Source organism: Zootoca vivipara, chromosome 7 (genome assembly GCF_963506605.1).
Source record: "Zootoca vivipara chromosome 7, rZooViv1.1, whole genome shotgun sequence".
In the NCBI taxonomy this organism is placed as follows: Eukaryota; Metazoa; Chordata; class Lepidosauria; order Squamata; family Lacertidae; genus Zootoca; species Zootoca vivipara.
This window is the reverse complement of record NC_083282.1, coordinates 13,366,364-13,380,731: the sequence shown is the minus strand read 5'-3', so window position 1 is coordinate 13,380,731 and position 14,368 is coordinate 13,366,364. Positions and strand designations below refer to the sequence as shown.

The following is a 14,368-nucleotide window of genomic DNA, read 5'->3' as shown; positions in this document are numbered from 1 at the left end:
TTTGTGGATGATAGTGCTAATCAGAGTTCACTCTTCACAAGTGGAAATTGCAGCTTAAAGCAGATTAAAATCCTGATTTAAGAAGACAAGATCTGCAGTGCCAACTCAGAATCATCTTGATCCTTAATCTGTGGAGCTGGTGGCAGTAGGAGGTTGTGCTGGGACCTTCCATCAGTGGAGGGTTCTCATATGGATACAACTCAGTGGCCACAATGTAGAATGACAAATTGTGGTGGCAACTGGTACACGTACGTACACACACCGAGAGAAAGATGACAGTAAATGAGTGTCCGAGATATTTTACTCTTACACCTCTCTGGAGAGGGGTGGAAAGAGAGACTCTTCCCAATAACATATTAATTAATGGAGTCACCCTAGGAATATAATTTATCAGGAAACTAGGCTTTTGTTTAAAGCAGAACTGAAATAATTACTTCAGCTTTTCTAGAGTTGATAAAGAAAAACTGATTGTTTAAGTACCAAATGTCAGAGCTGTCTAGCTGATTGGTACTATCAGCAAAGAAACTATGAATATGACATATCAGGAATTCATAAAATTCAAATATAGGTATTTACTATTTTAAAAGTACCATTTGCTTCTTAATAGCTTAAGTCTTATTTCATTTTCCCCATTAATCTTCTACTTTTTCGGAAATAGGTTCCTGATCAACACGGTCAACTCCAGGGATTTGAAAATACGCACTGAGTTTTACTTATCACATATTCCCTTTTCCAATCAAAATTGCTGACACTGAAAACAGGTAACACAAGTAAACTTACCTTCCTTTCCTTTGAACCTTTCCTGATCGTATCTGTTATAGGCCGCTGGAATAGGTTGCTTGTTGCGCAAAGTGGGGTCCTGAAAACAAAAATGTAAAGTATGTGTTTTCTGGCATGCTAATGCAAGTCATTAAAATTTACACTTAGAATATTATTACGATATGTGAAATGATGATGCAGAATTTACTTTGGGTTATATCCAATGGATTTGCTTAATGCAATCAATACACTTGCTTTTCACCACTTCCTCCTAGCTCTGCAGGGTCCTGCACCCTTTGAAAAGCTGGTTTTGCATGTCAAGAAACCCGATTAAATATGAAACAGAGGGTTCCAGCAAATTGGGGAAGTTGGGAATAATAATAATAATAATATTAATAATAATAATAATAATTTATTATTTATACCCTGCCCACCTGGCTGGATTCCCAGCCACTCTGGGCGGCTTCCAACAGAATATTAAAATAGAAAAATCTATTAAACATTAAAAGCTTCCCTAAACAGGGCTGCCTTCAGATGTCTTCTAAAAATCTGGTAGTTGTTTTTCTCTTTGACTTCTGATTGGAGGGCATTCCACAGGGTGGGTGCCACTACCGAAAAGGCCCTCCCCCATCTAATGGAACATTAGATGTTCACTAGCACAAAACTGTATTTGGATCCAACTCTTACCATTTTAATATATTCAAAGGTAAGGTAAAGGGACCCCTGACCATTAGGTCCAGTCGTGACCAACTCTGGGGTTGCGGCGCTTATCTCGCGTTATTGGCCGAGGGAGCCAGCGTACAGCTTCCAGGTCATGTGGCCAGCATGACTAAGCTGCTCCTGGCAAACCAGAGCAGTGCACGGAAACGCCGTTTACCTTCCCACCAGAGCGGTACCTATTTATCTACTTGCACTTTGACGTGCTTTCAAACTGCTAGGTTCGCAGGAGCTGGGACCGAGCAACGGGAGCTCACCCTGTCGCGAGGATTCGAACCACCGACCTTCTGATCGGCAAGCCCTAGGCTCTGTGGTTCAACCCACAGCACCACCTGCGTCACATATATTCAAAGGTACTTCATATTAAAGCTGATTTGCTATTTAAGCTTATCCACTGACTTCTAAAACTAGTGGAAAGGTTCTCTAAACTTAGCACAATATCATACTGTAATAACTGAGGCTCAATTTAAAGAGTTAGCAAAGCAATGTAGGAGCTGTTTTCCAGTTGCCTGATCCCAGTGCCATTGTAGCTTTCTCAAACCAAAAACAAGCAAACAGATGAACCGTACAGATTGGATGGTTAAAGTAGTTCCAACGCCATTATTGAATTGATCCACATGGTTAATATTTAGAAATGTTGTTGGCATGGCAGGGGTCAGTAGTTCGCAAACAAATTGAACAACGTATGAATTAAGCCTAAGAGAAATAATGGAATATATATATATATATATATATATATATATATATATATATATAGCACATTAAGAATAATCTTTATGTAGCTTTTATTGATCTTTTGACCCTTAATAATCAAAACTGACTGCCAACCAATTTGCCTTTTCTAACCAAAATTGCTGACACTGAGAACAGGTATACAGGTCCCACCAAGTCAGAGGGTTTATTGCTAAGTAAACACCATTTGGAACTGAGATGCACAGATTAAGTACAAACTTGGGAGGAGTGGAAGCTTTTCCTAAGTGTAATTGAAATGCTGTCAGCCTAATGGGGCAGCAAATTCCAATTCATCCATCTTTTGCATAGGCCATTTACTAACACGGTTTCAATCATTCGGTACAGTGTACGTGAAACAAAGTCCCATCCATTTCAATGTTCAAGTGGCCATCGCAGTTCCGGACGTCATCTTATCATTACATGCAAGTTACGGCGAGAATGGAAAGAGTGCACAGGACTTTGGTACAACTAGAAATATGAATTTTGGAAAGTGGGGATTTGAGCCAACTCAACCACCAGGTACTGTGCCTCATCATCATTACTTTGTAACACCAGGCTGCCACTGGTTTTAAGTCCTGGTCACCTTGCTGATTCTAGATAATCAAGCTCTATGCTAACTAAGTGACATGGAAAAGACAGAAAGTCATGGAAACAGCAGGGGGACAGAAGAGCTGAGATATGCCAAAGAATGCCCACAGCAGAGGCAACACCTGAATGACATCCAGAAAGAGTGGTAATTAAAGTACCCTCTGTAACAGATCCACTATTAATAAAACTAAAGAGTATAATAGTATTTTAGGGAGCCTTGTTAGTAGAATCTACACCAATTTGTAATTTGGGGGAGTATACAATGAAGGAGGTCTGTTAGTGCAGGGACATTTGGTTGCACAATGTAATTTCTCCTCCCTCTGTTCTCCCAATCCACACACTAAACCTGTTCTGGGGGTTATTCCAGGCTTCTGGAGCAGATTTTGTGTGTGTGTGTGTGTGTGTAGGGCTTGCAGGGAGAGCAACTTCCGTTGCACAAACTGAAATCCTTGCACTAACAGAACTATTTTGTTGGATGCTGCCCTTGTTTTTGAAATCTGTTTTATTTCACACAAGCATACTGATTCAAACGTGTCCTATGTTTATTCTGGATTTTTTTTTTTTTTTGAAAAAATGTTGCTACAGTCAAACCTCGATGACGAACATAAACCTTTCCGGAAGTCCATTTGGCTTCCGAAACGTTCAACAACCGAGGTGCAGCTTCCAATTGGTTGCAAGAGCTTCTTGGACTTAACCGGAAACAGTGTCAGATGTTCGGGTTCCGAAAAACTTTCGGAAATGGGAACACTTACTTCCGGGTTTTCAGCATTCGGGAGCTGAAACGTACGATAATGGAGGCGTTCGAGAACCAAGGTTTGACTGTACTTGGAATTTTAAGGAAAGTACAAGTGCCAACATTGCCAAAGTCTATTTAAAACTAGCAAGCCTTCTGTTTCAATTGTCCACATAATTTCTTCCAAGGTGTAAATATTCACATAAACCTCACTTCTGTAATATGGACATTCAAACTATTGCCATGACAAATACATGGGAAGCAATATTAATGATATCTGTTTTGCAATTAAATGCTCAGTACCCAAATCCTTTTGCTTTTTAATTAAACCCAAATCCCTTACTGAGGAATAAATCTTACCACTGGTGCAGTATTTGGTACTGGTCTTTGTTCAGGTGCGCGTCCTTCTTCTCTTGCTTTGACGGACTGAAGAATTGCAAAAATGTTCTTGGCGAAGTTCTAGAACACAAGAGATTCAGCATTATACTGTTTATCTGTTAACCAGTGTCTTCTGAAGCAGTGCATAACAGAAAAGTGTGGTATATATAAAGATATGATATAGAAATTGCTAAAGATGATTGAAAATGAACCGCGGAAAGGGGGGACTCGAGGAAGTCACCCTAAAATGTGAAGAAAAGCTTAAGATTCGAGAAAGGTATAGTTTCTGTATGTGTGTTGTATATGTGTTTATTGTTGTTGATGTTGTTGTTTCTGTTTTTGTTTTATTGTATTTCATTATAAAATGAATTAAAAAAATTGAGAAAAAGAAAGAAAAGTGTGGTATATAAATTTACATCTATACAGTGTACTACAAAGTATAGCTAGAAGCCACAATTTTGAGAAATGCAACTGACAAAACCACTGAACATTTTCTGCCACTCTTCTGTCTCTTACCATTTGCACATTTTCAGACAGTGATAATAAGTAGCATGTAAAACAGCTTTTAATCAATTTGCACATACACATGAGTTGTCATATATTTCCAGTTTCTGTCTCTTTGGACAAATGTATTAAAGGAAGAAAGACTTTAATGCTTAGAAAATACAAAGCAGCTAGTGACAAATACCCTCCTCTTAACACTTGATGCCAGTTTCCTTTTTTTCAGCTTGGTACAAGTGCAGGAAAAGGCAGGTGCAAAGTTCAGTTAGTGACCTCTGTATGCAACCCTGAGCTCACTTTGGAGGAAACAAAGGATATAAATTTATTTGATCAAATGTGTGTCTACATGAGCACTAGCACATACACTCTTATTATTTACAATTATCTTTCTCTCCATGAAATGAGAAGGTTTTATGAACTCCACCTGATGCTCCAACTCTATGTTCCTATATGTTAAACAACAGAAAAAATAATGAAACCAGTCTATAATTATCTATAAAACATCAATAAAACATCAGTAGATACTGATCGGTTAAAAACAGTAATAAAAATTGTGAAGGACTGTCTAAACGGTACAATTTTCTGAAGATGTCAGAAAGAAGGCAAAAGTGGTTCCTGTTGAATTTCTACTGGTAGGGAGTTCCATAAGGCAGGGTTTCCCACACTACATTACTTGTAATACTCTAGTATATCCATTGATACAGGGACACAGGTTGAACTGTGGTCTAAACCACTGAGGCTCTTGAGCTTGCTGATTGGAAGGTTGGAGGTTCGAATCCGTACAATGGGGTGAGCTCCCATTGCTCTGCCCCAGCTTCTGCCAACCTTGCAGTTTGAAAGTATACCAGTGCAAGCAGATGAATAGGTACCAGGAAGATAAACAGCATTTCTGTGTACTCTGGCACTCGTCACAGTCCTCTGTGAGCCAGTAGCAGTTTAGTCAAGCTGGCTACATGACCCAGAAAGCTGTCTGTGCACAAACGCTGGCTCCCTTGGCCTGAAAGCAAGATGAGCACCACAACCCCATAGTCACCTTTGACTGGACTTAACTGTTCAGGGGTCTTTACCTCACCTATCCATTGATCAATGTTTTACTATGGACCATATTATAAGAATATATCCTAGAGCATTAAGAAAAACCTTTATGTAGCCTTTATTGATCTTTCTGTGGCATCTGACTATTAATCGAAACAGATGGGAGAAATTTCAAATTGCCAGCATCAAATGCAGACTTCTGGTATTGATCCACAAAGTATACGGCTACACAGAAATGAGGGTCAGAGTAGGTTTAAAGGGTGGTATGGTTTGTGATTTTAAAACATCACAAGGAGTTAAGTGAGATTGCATTCTGGCTCCCACTCTTTACCTTGTATATTAATGATTTGGTGCCATATTTAGCCAATGCAAACTTCCCCTCTCCATTAATTAGGAACAGAAAGATCTCAATCTTGATGTATGCAGATTATTTAGTACTCCTCTCTCTTTCCTCAAAAATCTCTTGGAGGTGTGTAGCACATACTGTAAACAGGAAAGCCTAGTTACGAATTACTCTTAAGACCAAATTATGATTTTTGGCAGACACAGACCTATGTATAGATGGTGCTTGAATCAGCAGGCCATAGAACAAACTCACTCATTTAGATACATGGGGGGCACTCTTTAATAAAATCTTCTCATGGAAGTGTCATATGGAGACAGTCAAAGCCAAAGCACAGAAAACCACAGGGGCACGGATGAAGTCCTATTACCAAAAGGAAGGTCAGCTGACTGAACCATCCCTAAAGATATTTGGTAGCAAAGGGCTTACTCAAATGCTATATGGCTCTGAAATCTGGGGCTGTGATTCAAACTCCATTAAAGATTTGAAAACTGGACAGTATATATATATATATATATTCCCTGGAAGCGTTACTCTCCACCATCAGGAATATCAACAGCTCTTTCTCGTACAGAGTCCGGGTGGCCAACAATTAAGGCAAGAGCGCCCACAAAAAGGGAGTTTCTACTAGAATATATATTTAAGATATTTTTAAATCTAAATATTCTGTACCTAAACTATATCCTGACCATCTGGCACCATAAGGGTAGATAACATAGAAAGGCACCACTTACAGCCAAATGATTGGTGCAGTTGCATTGTACAAAAAAAACACTACAGCACTTGCACATAAACCAGTATGGAGGGCAATAATACTAGTAATCTGGCAATCTAGTTGTAAATTACTTAGGTACATTGATTTCGATGGGTCTACTCCAAATATGACTAATATCAGATATCGCCTTAAAGCATAAAAAGCTAGGTACACTAGACAAATGACAACTCGGGATGTGCACAAATGTGTAAGAAGCAAGAAAAACATAATATAGGCCTTTCAAACCAAGAAAATTACTATGCTAACCCTATTAAAAGGAGCTCAGCGTGAGGCAGCATAAGTAAACCATATTAGGCTATTTAAAAGCAGCATATAATGCTAATATCAGTCATATTTAAAAGGGCACATATTTAACAAATTTACATCAACCCTCAAGATGCACTTCATACTGAATGGCATATGTACACAACAGATGTCCTCCATTACCGATAATTCTAAGTAATAATGAATGTATTCAGTAGCAGAGCTCCCTGCAAAACATTTATAATGCAAAATGGTTCTCTCCTATTAAGTATGGAAACATTAAAGCATCAAAAACAGACACAAGCTGCAAAGTTCTAAGTGTGCTACGTACTTAGTAATGTGCCTGTCTTGCACGTTTATGTGTGTTTTAAAACTACACGAGAGTAACCCAGGGCCCCTTGCAGTAGCAGTTCCATTAAAACAAAAACAAAACCTGACCATCTCATTCACGTCTCCTGCATAAAGTCTTCTTCAGAAGTAGCTGGAATTAATAATATAGGAATGAATGGCCAGTTCAAGCCTATACCCCATTTGTTGTTGTTGTTTAGTCGTTTAGTCGTGTCCGACTCTTCGTGACCCCATGGACCAGAGCACGCCAGGCACTCCTGTCTTGCACTGCCTCCCGCAGTTTGGTCAGACTCATGTTCGTAGCTTCGAGAACACTGTCCAACCATCTCATCCTCTGTCGTCCCCTTCTCCTAGTGCCCTCAATCTTTCCCAACATCAGGGTCTTTTCCAAGGATTCTTCTCTTCTCGTGAGGTGGCCAAAGTATTGGAGCCTCAGCTTCACGATCTGTCCTGATTTCCTTAAGAATGGATAGGTTTGATCTTCTTGCAGTCCATGGGACTCTCAAGAGTCTCCTCCAGCACCATAATTCAAAAGCATCAATTCTTCGGCGATCAGCCTTCTTTATGGTCCAGCTCTCACTTCGTGGATCAATGCCTTGTCGTGGCGAAGGGGTTTGAATAACTCAGAGAAGCTATGAGCTATGAGCTATGCCATGCAGGGCCACCCAAGATAGACAGGTCATAGTGGAGAGTTTTGACTAAACGTGATCCACCTGGAGAAGGAACTGGCAAGCCACTCCAGTATCCCTGCCAAGAAAACTCCATGGACAAAGACAACAGGCATACCCCATTTAAAAGACTCTAAATGAACTCTATTTTTTAAATAGATGGCCCAGTGCAGATATAATGCTAGCTCCCTTGCTTACTGCAGTTAGCAAACAAAGAGCCAGCCCTTGGGAATACACACTCAAGATTCCTCCCTGAAGAAACTTTGCTCTTCTACTTCAATAATGGCTAAGCAACTTTTGGCACCAACATTAACTGCAGTGGAGCTAATGAGATGGGAAAGAGAGAGAAAAATGGGGGAATGGTGTGTTTTTTAGCCCTTTTTTGAAATTTTCCAGTGTTTTCTTTTAAAATGAGTAAAATGCTTTTTAACTCAAGGGTTCAAAGAATTATTTTAAGTTGTGCTTTGCCCCCTCAAAGTGGATTCCAATGCCTACTTAAGACAACCTATTGTACTATTAGGAAATTATTATTTCTGTACTGTAGACATGTTCAATTCAAAACAAATTGTTCTACTAGAGATAGAAATTACTTCAACAGAACTGGGAGCATGTGCTTGTCCATATGTAACTCTAAACAAGTTTAGCGTGATTTGGATTAACTTTAGCAAACTTGAGCACAGCGTCCAGCTCCTCCTCCATTCCTCCCATATGGCCAGGGGAATAAATAAATAAATAAATAAATTATTATTTGTACTCCGCCCATCTGGCTGAGTCTCCCCAGCCACTCTGGGCAGCTCCCAATCGAGTATTAAAACAATACAGCATTAAATATTAAAAAACCTTCCCTAAACAGGGAAGAATGACTCCTGCCCAGTTTATTTCCAAATAATCTGCATAGCACTGCTTTAAAACAAAGTCTGATGAGTTGCTAAACAAGTTCTCTTACCATGAACCTGCTTTAAGCTATATCGTATTTTATTATTCCACCCACTTTCCCACAAACTGCAATTTCCAATACTTCTGGCCTTACAGTCAGATGGCATCTTCAGCAACAACTAGTAGCTGTGCAGGAGGGGGAAGATCTTTGGCTGAAGTCACAGAATACATAAGTGGCTGGAAATAAGGAGGCCCAAGCTTTGCGTGGTTTGAGAAGTTCTTGGCAGGCCAACATGTGCTCCATTGCCTGTAGGCTGAGAAGCTCCTATTTGCATTTCTTCAGTTGAATATACTATTGTAGTAGCAACACACACACACACACACACACACACACACACACACACACACACAACAAATGTCCATCTGGTATGCCTGGGCACATTTACATGCAACAAATAAGCATCTGCTCCAGACAATTAGACCTAGAATGAAGTGATGCTCAGTAAGTACACACATACATGGCAACAGATGGTGGCAGTGTAGCAACTTACACAAAATAGTTTAGTACACTGACTTCCAAACTGTGTGCAAGGGCACACTCGTGTGTTGCAAGAGAGAGGCTGAAGTGTATTTTCAACAGCTTGGCCACCAAAGCTGGACACTTTGGGCACTCTATGCCACTTGAAGTGGGGAGGCCAAGAGCAAGAGCTGCAATTTATTACTACCATCCAGGACGCGGGTGGCGCTGTGGTCCAAACCACTGAGCCTCTTGGGCTTGCTGACTGCAAGGTTGGTGGTTCGAATCTCCATGATGGAGTGAGCTCCCATTGCTTTGTCCCAGCTCCTGCCAACCTAGCAGTTTGAAAGCACACCAGTACAAGTAGATAAATAGGTATTGCTGTAGCAGGAAGGTAAACAGGATTTCTGTGTACTCTGGTTTCTGTCACAGTGTCCCGTTGGGCCAGAAGTGGTTTAGTCATGCTGGCCACATGACTTGGAAAGCTGTCTATGGACAAACGCCAGCCCCCTTGACCTGAAAACGAGATGAGCGCCGCGACCCCATAGTCGCCTTTGACTGGACTTAACCGTCCAGGGATCCTTTAACTTTTAACCCCATCCAGCACTTCTGCTGTTCCACAATACCAACAAAATTTTGCCATACAAATCCCCCATTGGGCTTTATCACTTCTGCAATCAAGCCTATGGGCAAACTCATTTGCTAAGCCTGCACTGTACAGCTGAAAAATATATTTAACTTTTTAAAGCTCAGAATTCAGCCTTTTTTAAAACAACAACAACAAACAAACCTCATTTATTATGTTCTATGTGTGTTTTTAAATTGTTCAATGTTTCAATTATTTATTTTCCATACCAAACAGCATTGCAAAAGTAATATTGCTTAAGGTATAAATATAAATATAAATTACTCCCCTCCATACAGGAATAACATTTCAGGATTCAGATTATATTTCTTTAAAGTATGACATATTCTACAAACAGTATTAAGAATTTTCTGTTTGTTACATATTTGATCTACTACAATATATAACACCATTTTTTCCCTTTAAAATGTTCAGTCTTCAAGGTGCCAACAGGTTTCTGCTTCTAAAATCTCCATAAAGTCATTTCATGTACAGTACTCATAAATCTAATCAGGGATGGGTAACTTGTGCCGCTCAAGATGATGTTGGCCTTCAATTCCCAGCAGTCCCAATCAGCATGGCGAACGGCAAGGAATGATGGGAGTTGTAGTCCAAAATATCTGGGTTGGGCAAAGCCTCACAACCCCTGGCCTAAATAAAGGTTTAGTTATTCATAGTCTGGTGAAACCAATATCTGTTTTGAAATGTAAATATTAAATTGCTTGAGGACCACAAGATGGTTAGTAGGGGGAGAAAGAGCTAGCAGTCAGAATTTGTGGACTCCTGATTATGTTCCTAGGTGAAATAAAGACTATTTAGTGTCATACCAATATGCTTTCATTGCTTAAGCAACTAATTCATGTACTTTATTCAGAAAATATAGATGGGAAAACTTAAATTTATAGCAATGGTTTAAATTGAATTTTTTTCACCTGGTGTTCAAATTGCCTCAATCTAAACATGCATGAGACTCCTAACTCAAAATGTTGGACATGTGAACATTACTGAAATTTGTCATTGGAATGAGCTCACAGCAGGAAAAATCATCGTTAGAGCTCCAAGAGCACATTGATTCCTTTGGTTCTCAGTCTCCATCAGGCGAATAATTTTATTGTGTGTGGAACAAGACCACCATCTAGTGCTCATTCTGAAAATTGTCTGTGCAGAGAAGAAAGGGGATTCTTCTTTTGTATTCCTTAGAGCTTTGAGATGCAGACCTACAAAGTGGATTTGAAAAAACTCAGCATCTTAAAAGGCAACCCAGCACCTTCACTATAAGGGCGGCCTTTTGAGAATTCAGAATTCTTGCATTATTAGCTACTACAGAGACTGCTTTGAGAATGAAGTTCTCTTTGAACAAACTAACTCGCTGTCAGGCACTGCAGCGAAACAACGATAAGCTTACTGACACGAGAAAGAAAATGTTGCAGGTGCGTTAGAGGTCATCTGAAATGTTCCAGTTAATAAATGAAAAGAATAAAGTCTAGTATTCAAGGGTAAGAATTTGGATAAAGTGATCAAATTCTAAAGAGGACTACCTTAGAGAGCCATGAATAGTGTGTGTATACCCCTAGTAATACCTGAAGGCCCAAATATTCAATAATGGAATTAGGAGCAAAGGCTAGTAATAATAATAGAAAGAGGGAACGCAACAATACAAAAAGAAAAGAAAAAGAGGAACACATAAATACAGAGTTGATCATTTTTATTAGCCACTTTGAGACTCCTTAGGGTAGTGATAAAGCGGGATATGAAATCCAAACTACTACTTCTTCATCATCATCATACATTAGCAGCTTTATAGCTTCCAAATTCTAAGTAATTTGAGGGTGTAAACACACCTTGCTCAAATATCCCCACTCTGTGCTGGGAGCCTTTGCTTGTCCTGCCAGCTGAACCCCACTTATGGTTTGTCTTTCACTAAACCATGAGCAGCAACCACTGCCACTCACATTTGAGCAGTGATCACCAGCATGCAGTTCATTTGTGCTTATCATTAACTATGCTTATGGTTGCCCATATCATAATGCAATTCCTCACTTCTCTGGCTGTTAGTACCTTTTACCCACAAAAAACCTGTCCTGCTTTGTCCCTTCCCCAGGATTGCTTATGGTATATTCCTGCTATAAGACACCACCATAATGCCTGTCAGAAATAATGTGGATATACTGACGCAAGCAGCGCCCCACACTTCCCAACTTGTAGTACATCATTATAGCAGTATTTCAGTGCACATTCTCATCATTTGATGAGCCTGTCACTAGATGTTACCAAATAGGAGACACATTGCAGGCAACCTACCATGTACGGGTACATTTTGTGCAAGGCAATTTCAGCTTACTTTCAAAACCTTTGCCCCAAACATTTAAAGCATCTTGTTCTACTAACAGTTTAAGTCAGGGGTGGGGAGACTTCAGCTTTATAGAATTTTCTTTTTATTAGAAACGAGAGTCCACCAAGTAGAAAATAGTTGGCCTGGGGCAAAATAGCACAGAATAATAACTGGGGGAGATGGTGAGGGAACTTACTTTCCGAATCAAAAACCATGGATCTTCCCCAGGTCAAGTCTAAATTAAGAGGGAGGAGCATCCTTCTGTTGCTATCATGAAAAATACAGTTAAGAACAGTGGCCAATGATCTACAAACCAGGCTGATTTATCAGTTGGTCCTGTTCCAACTTCCACTCTCCCATGTTTTAAGTCTTTAAGGTAAAATACACATCTACCAAAAACAGAATATTTAGGTAGCCAATACTGAAAATTATATCAATGACCCTGCAACATTCCTTCTTTAGAACATGGTATTTGACATTGCTGCCAGGATATCTGAACCAACATGTCAATATTTCAAACTCCTGTGGCCTTGCATGAGCAGCATAGTTTGCTCTTTGGCATACATTTTGTTTTCAATACAGTGATGAGAGTGGCAAGACCTCAATGTCATTGATCCTGGCAAAACTGCAGCTTCATATGTACTAATCTAAATATGTACTAAAAGATTCTTTTTTTAAAAAAAAACTGCAATTATATTCCACCTTTTCTTCAAGGAGTTCAAGATAGCATACATCAGGCATGGCCAAATTTGGCCCTCCAGATGTTATGGGACTACAATTCCCATCATCCCTGACTACTGGTCCTGTTAGGCAGTGACTGTTCCTAGGTCACCAAGTGAGCTTCGTGGCTGATTGGGGATTTGAACCCTGGTCTCTCTGTTCCTAATCTGACACTCTAATCATTACAGCATACTGTCATTTAAATTCAAAGCCACACCTCACAGACACAGCACTAGTACCCCAGAGAGTTCCCCAGTTTTTAGATCCTGAACACTGTTGTTGTTGTTGTTTTAAAAGAACGTCATTCTATTTGCACTGTTTGAAAGCCAATGCAGCATCACTGCAGGTAGTAGAGTCTTAATATTTACCTTTAAGAACACAGTCAGTTTAGAAGCATAACAGCCTTTGTTTTAAAATCAGAGGCATACAAAACCAAACTCATACAATTCCAAACAAGGTAGAAATCATGCTCAAGATGAGACAGAGAAGAAAGCATATGCAACTTCATGTCCAAATCTATGAAATCCTGGTTCCAGTGTTACAGGAAACCAACATCCTGCTTTATTCTTTCTGCACCCACCATCATCAAAATGTTTCCACATCAAGACAAATGGGCATGTCAAGCAACCACTCTTCTAACACACTTGGCAGATATTCTTCCTCTGCAGCCTTTCCAACAGGTATGTGCCAGGCCTATGTCATGTCACCACACCTCCACTGAGTCACAGTTTGGAACAAGCATTTTCAGCTCAGATCACAGAGAAGGTATTGTGGTTGTCAGGCTTTTGTACAGTAGCTCGTTAAAACATAGCATACATTTTCTATGTATAATTTTGAGATGTGCACTGGCGAAAAAATGGCCAACTCTTGAAAACCGTGAACTCAGTGTAGTCTGAAATGTAATTACAGGGACAGTTTGAAATACATTTTTCATAAATACTGTTAACAGGAATATAAATATAGACACAAGAAATTGTCAGTAGTTAATGATACCTTGCAGAAAAGGTTTGTGAACATAAAATAAAGTGAACACGCCATATAAATAAATAGCATGGCGTTTCTGCTGCTGGCTGTGCAGCCTGATCTTAATCATGTTTACTCCAGCATCTGAAACTTTGAAGTGTTAATCCCTTATTGATGAATTACCATATCTCCAAATTTCATGCACCTATGGGGGGGGGGGAGCAAAATGTAGCCATTTTGGCTTTCCAATGCAAGTCAATGGAATTTCTTATTTTCCCCTCTTGGAATGTGATCAGGATTTGTGGGTCATCAACGGGCAATTGCTGGAAATGTAAGACAGCAGAGGGATCCTTTTACCACATGTGGGGGGCAGAATGTGTAGTAAAGTTTAAAACTACTGGGAAATGATCCATAATGAACTAAAAAAAAGTTTTAAAAATCCTTCTTTTAAAAACCCAGAAGCATTGCAGCTGGGGTTAATAACAACAGAAGTGACTAAAAAAGAGAGAAACTTG

The 14,368-nt window shown here is 39.6% G+C and overlaps 1 protein-coding gene across 1 annotated transcript in view; it reads right to left on the bottom strand.

Annotated features, from left to right (window-relative positions):
- The window catches only part of CDC73 (cell division cycle 73), a 105,412-nt gene that overhangs the window by 72,567 nt on the left and 18,477 nt on the right, over window positions 1-14,368 (bottom strand). The window contains exons 8-9 of the mRNA XM_035124183.2: window positions 3,890-3,988; window positions 781-859 (exon numbers count right to left, since the gene is read on the bottom strand). Coding sequence (XP_034980074.1) covers window positions 781-859; window positions 3,890-3,988 — 178 coding nt within the window. The remainder of the gene's footprint in view (window positions 1-780; window positions 860-3,889; window positions 3,989-14,368) is intronic.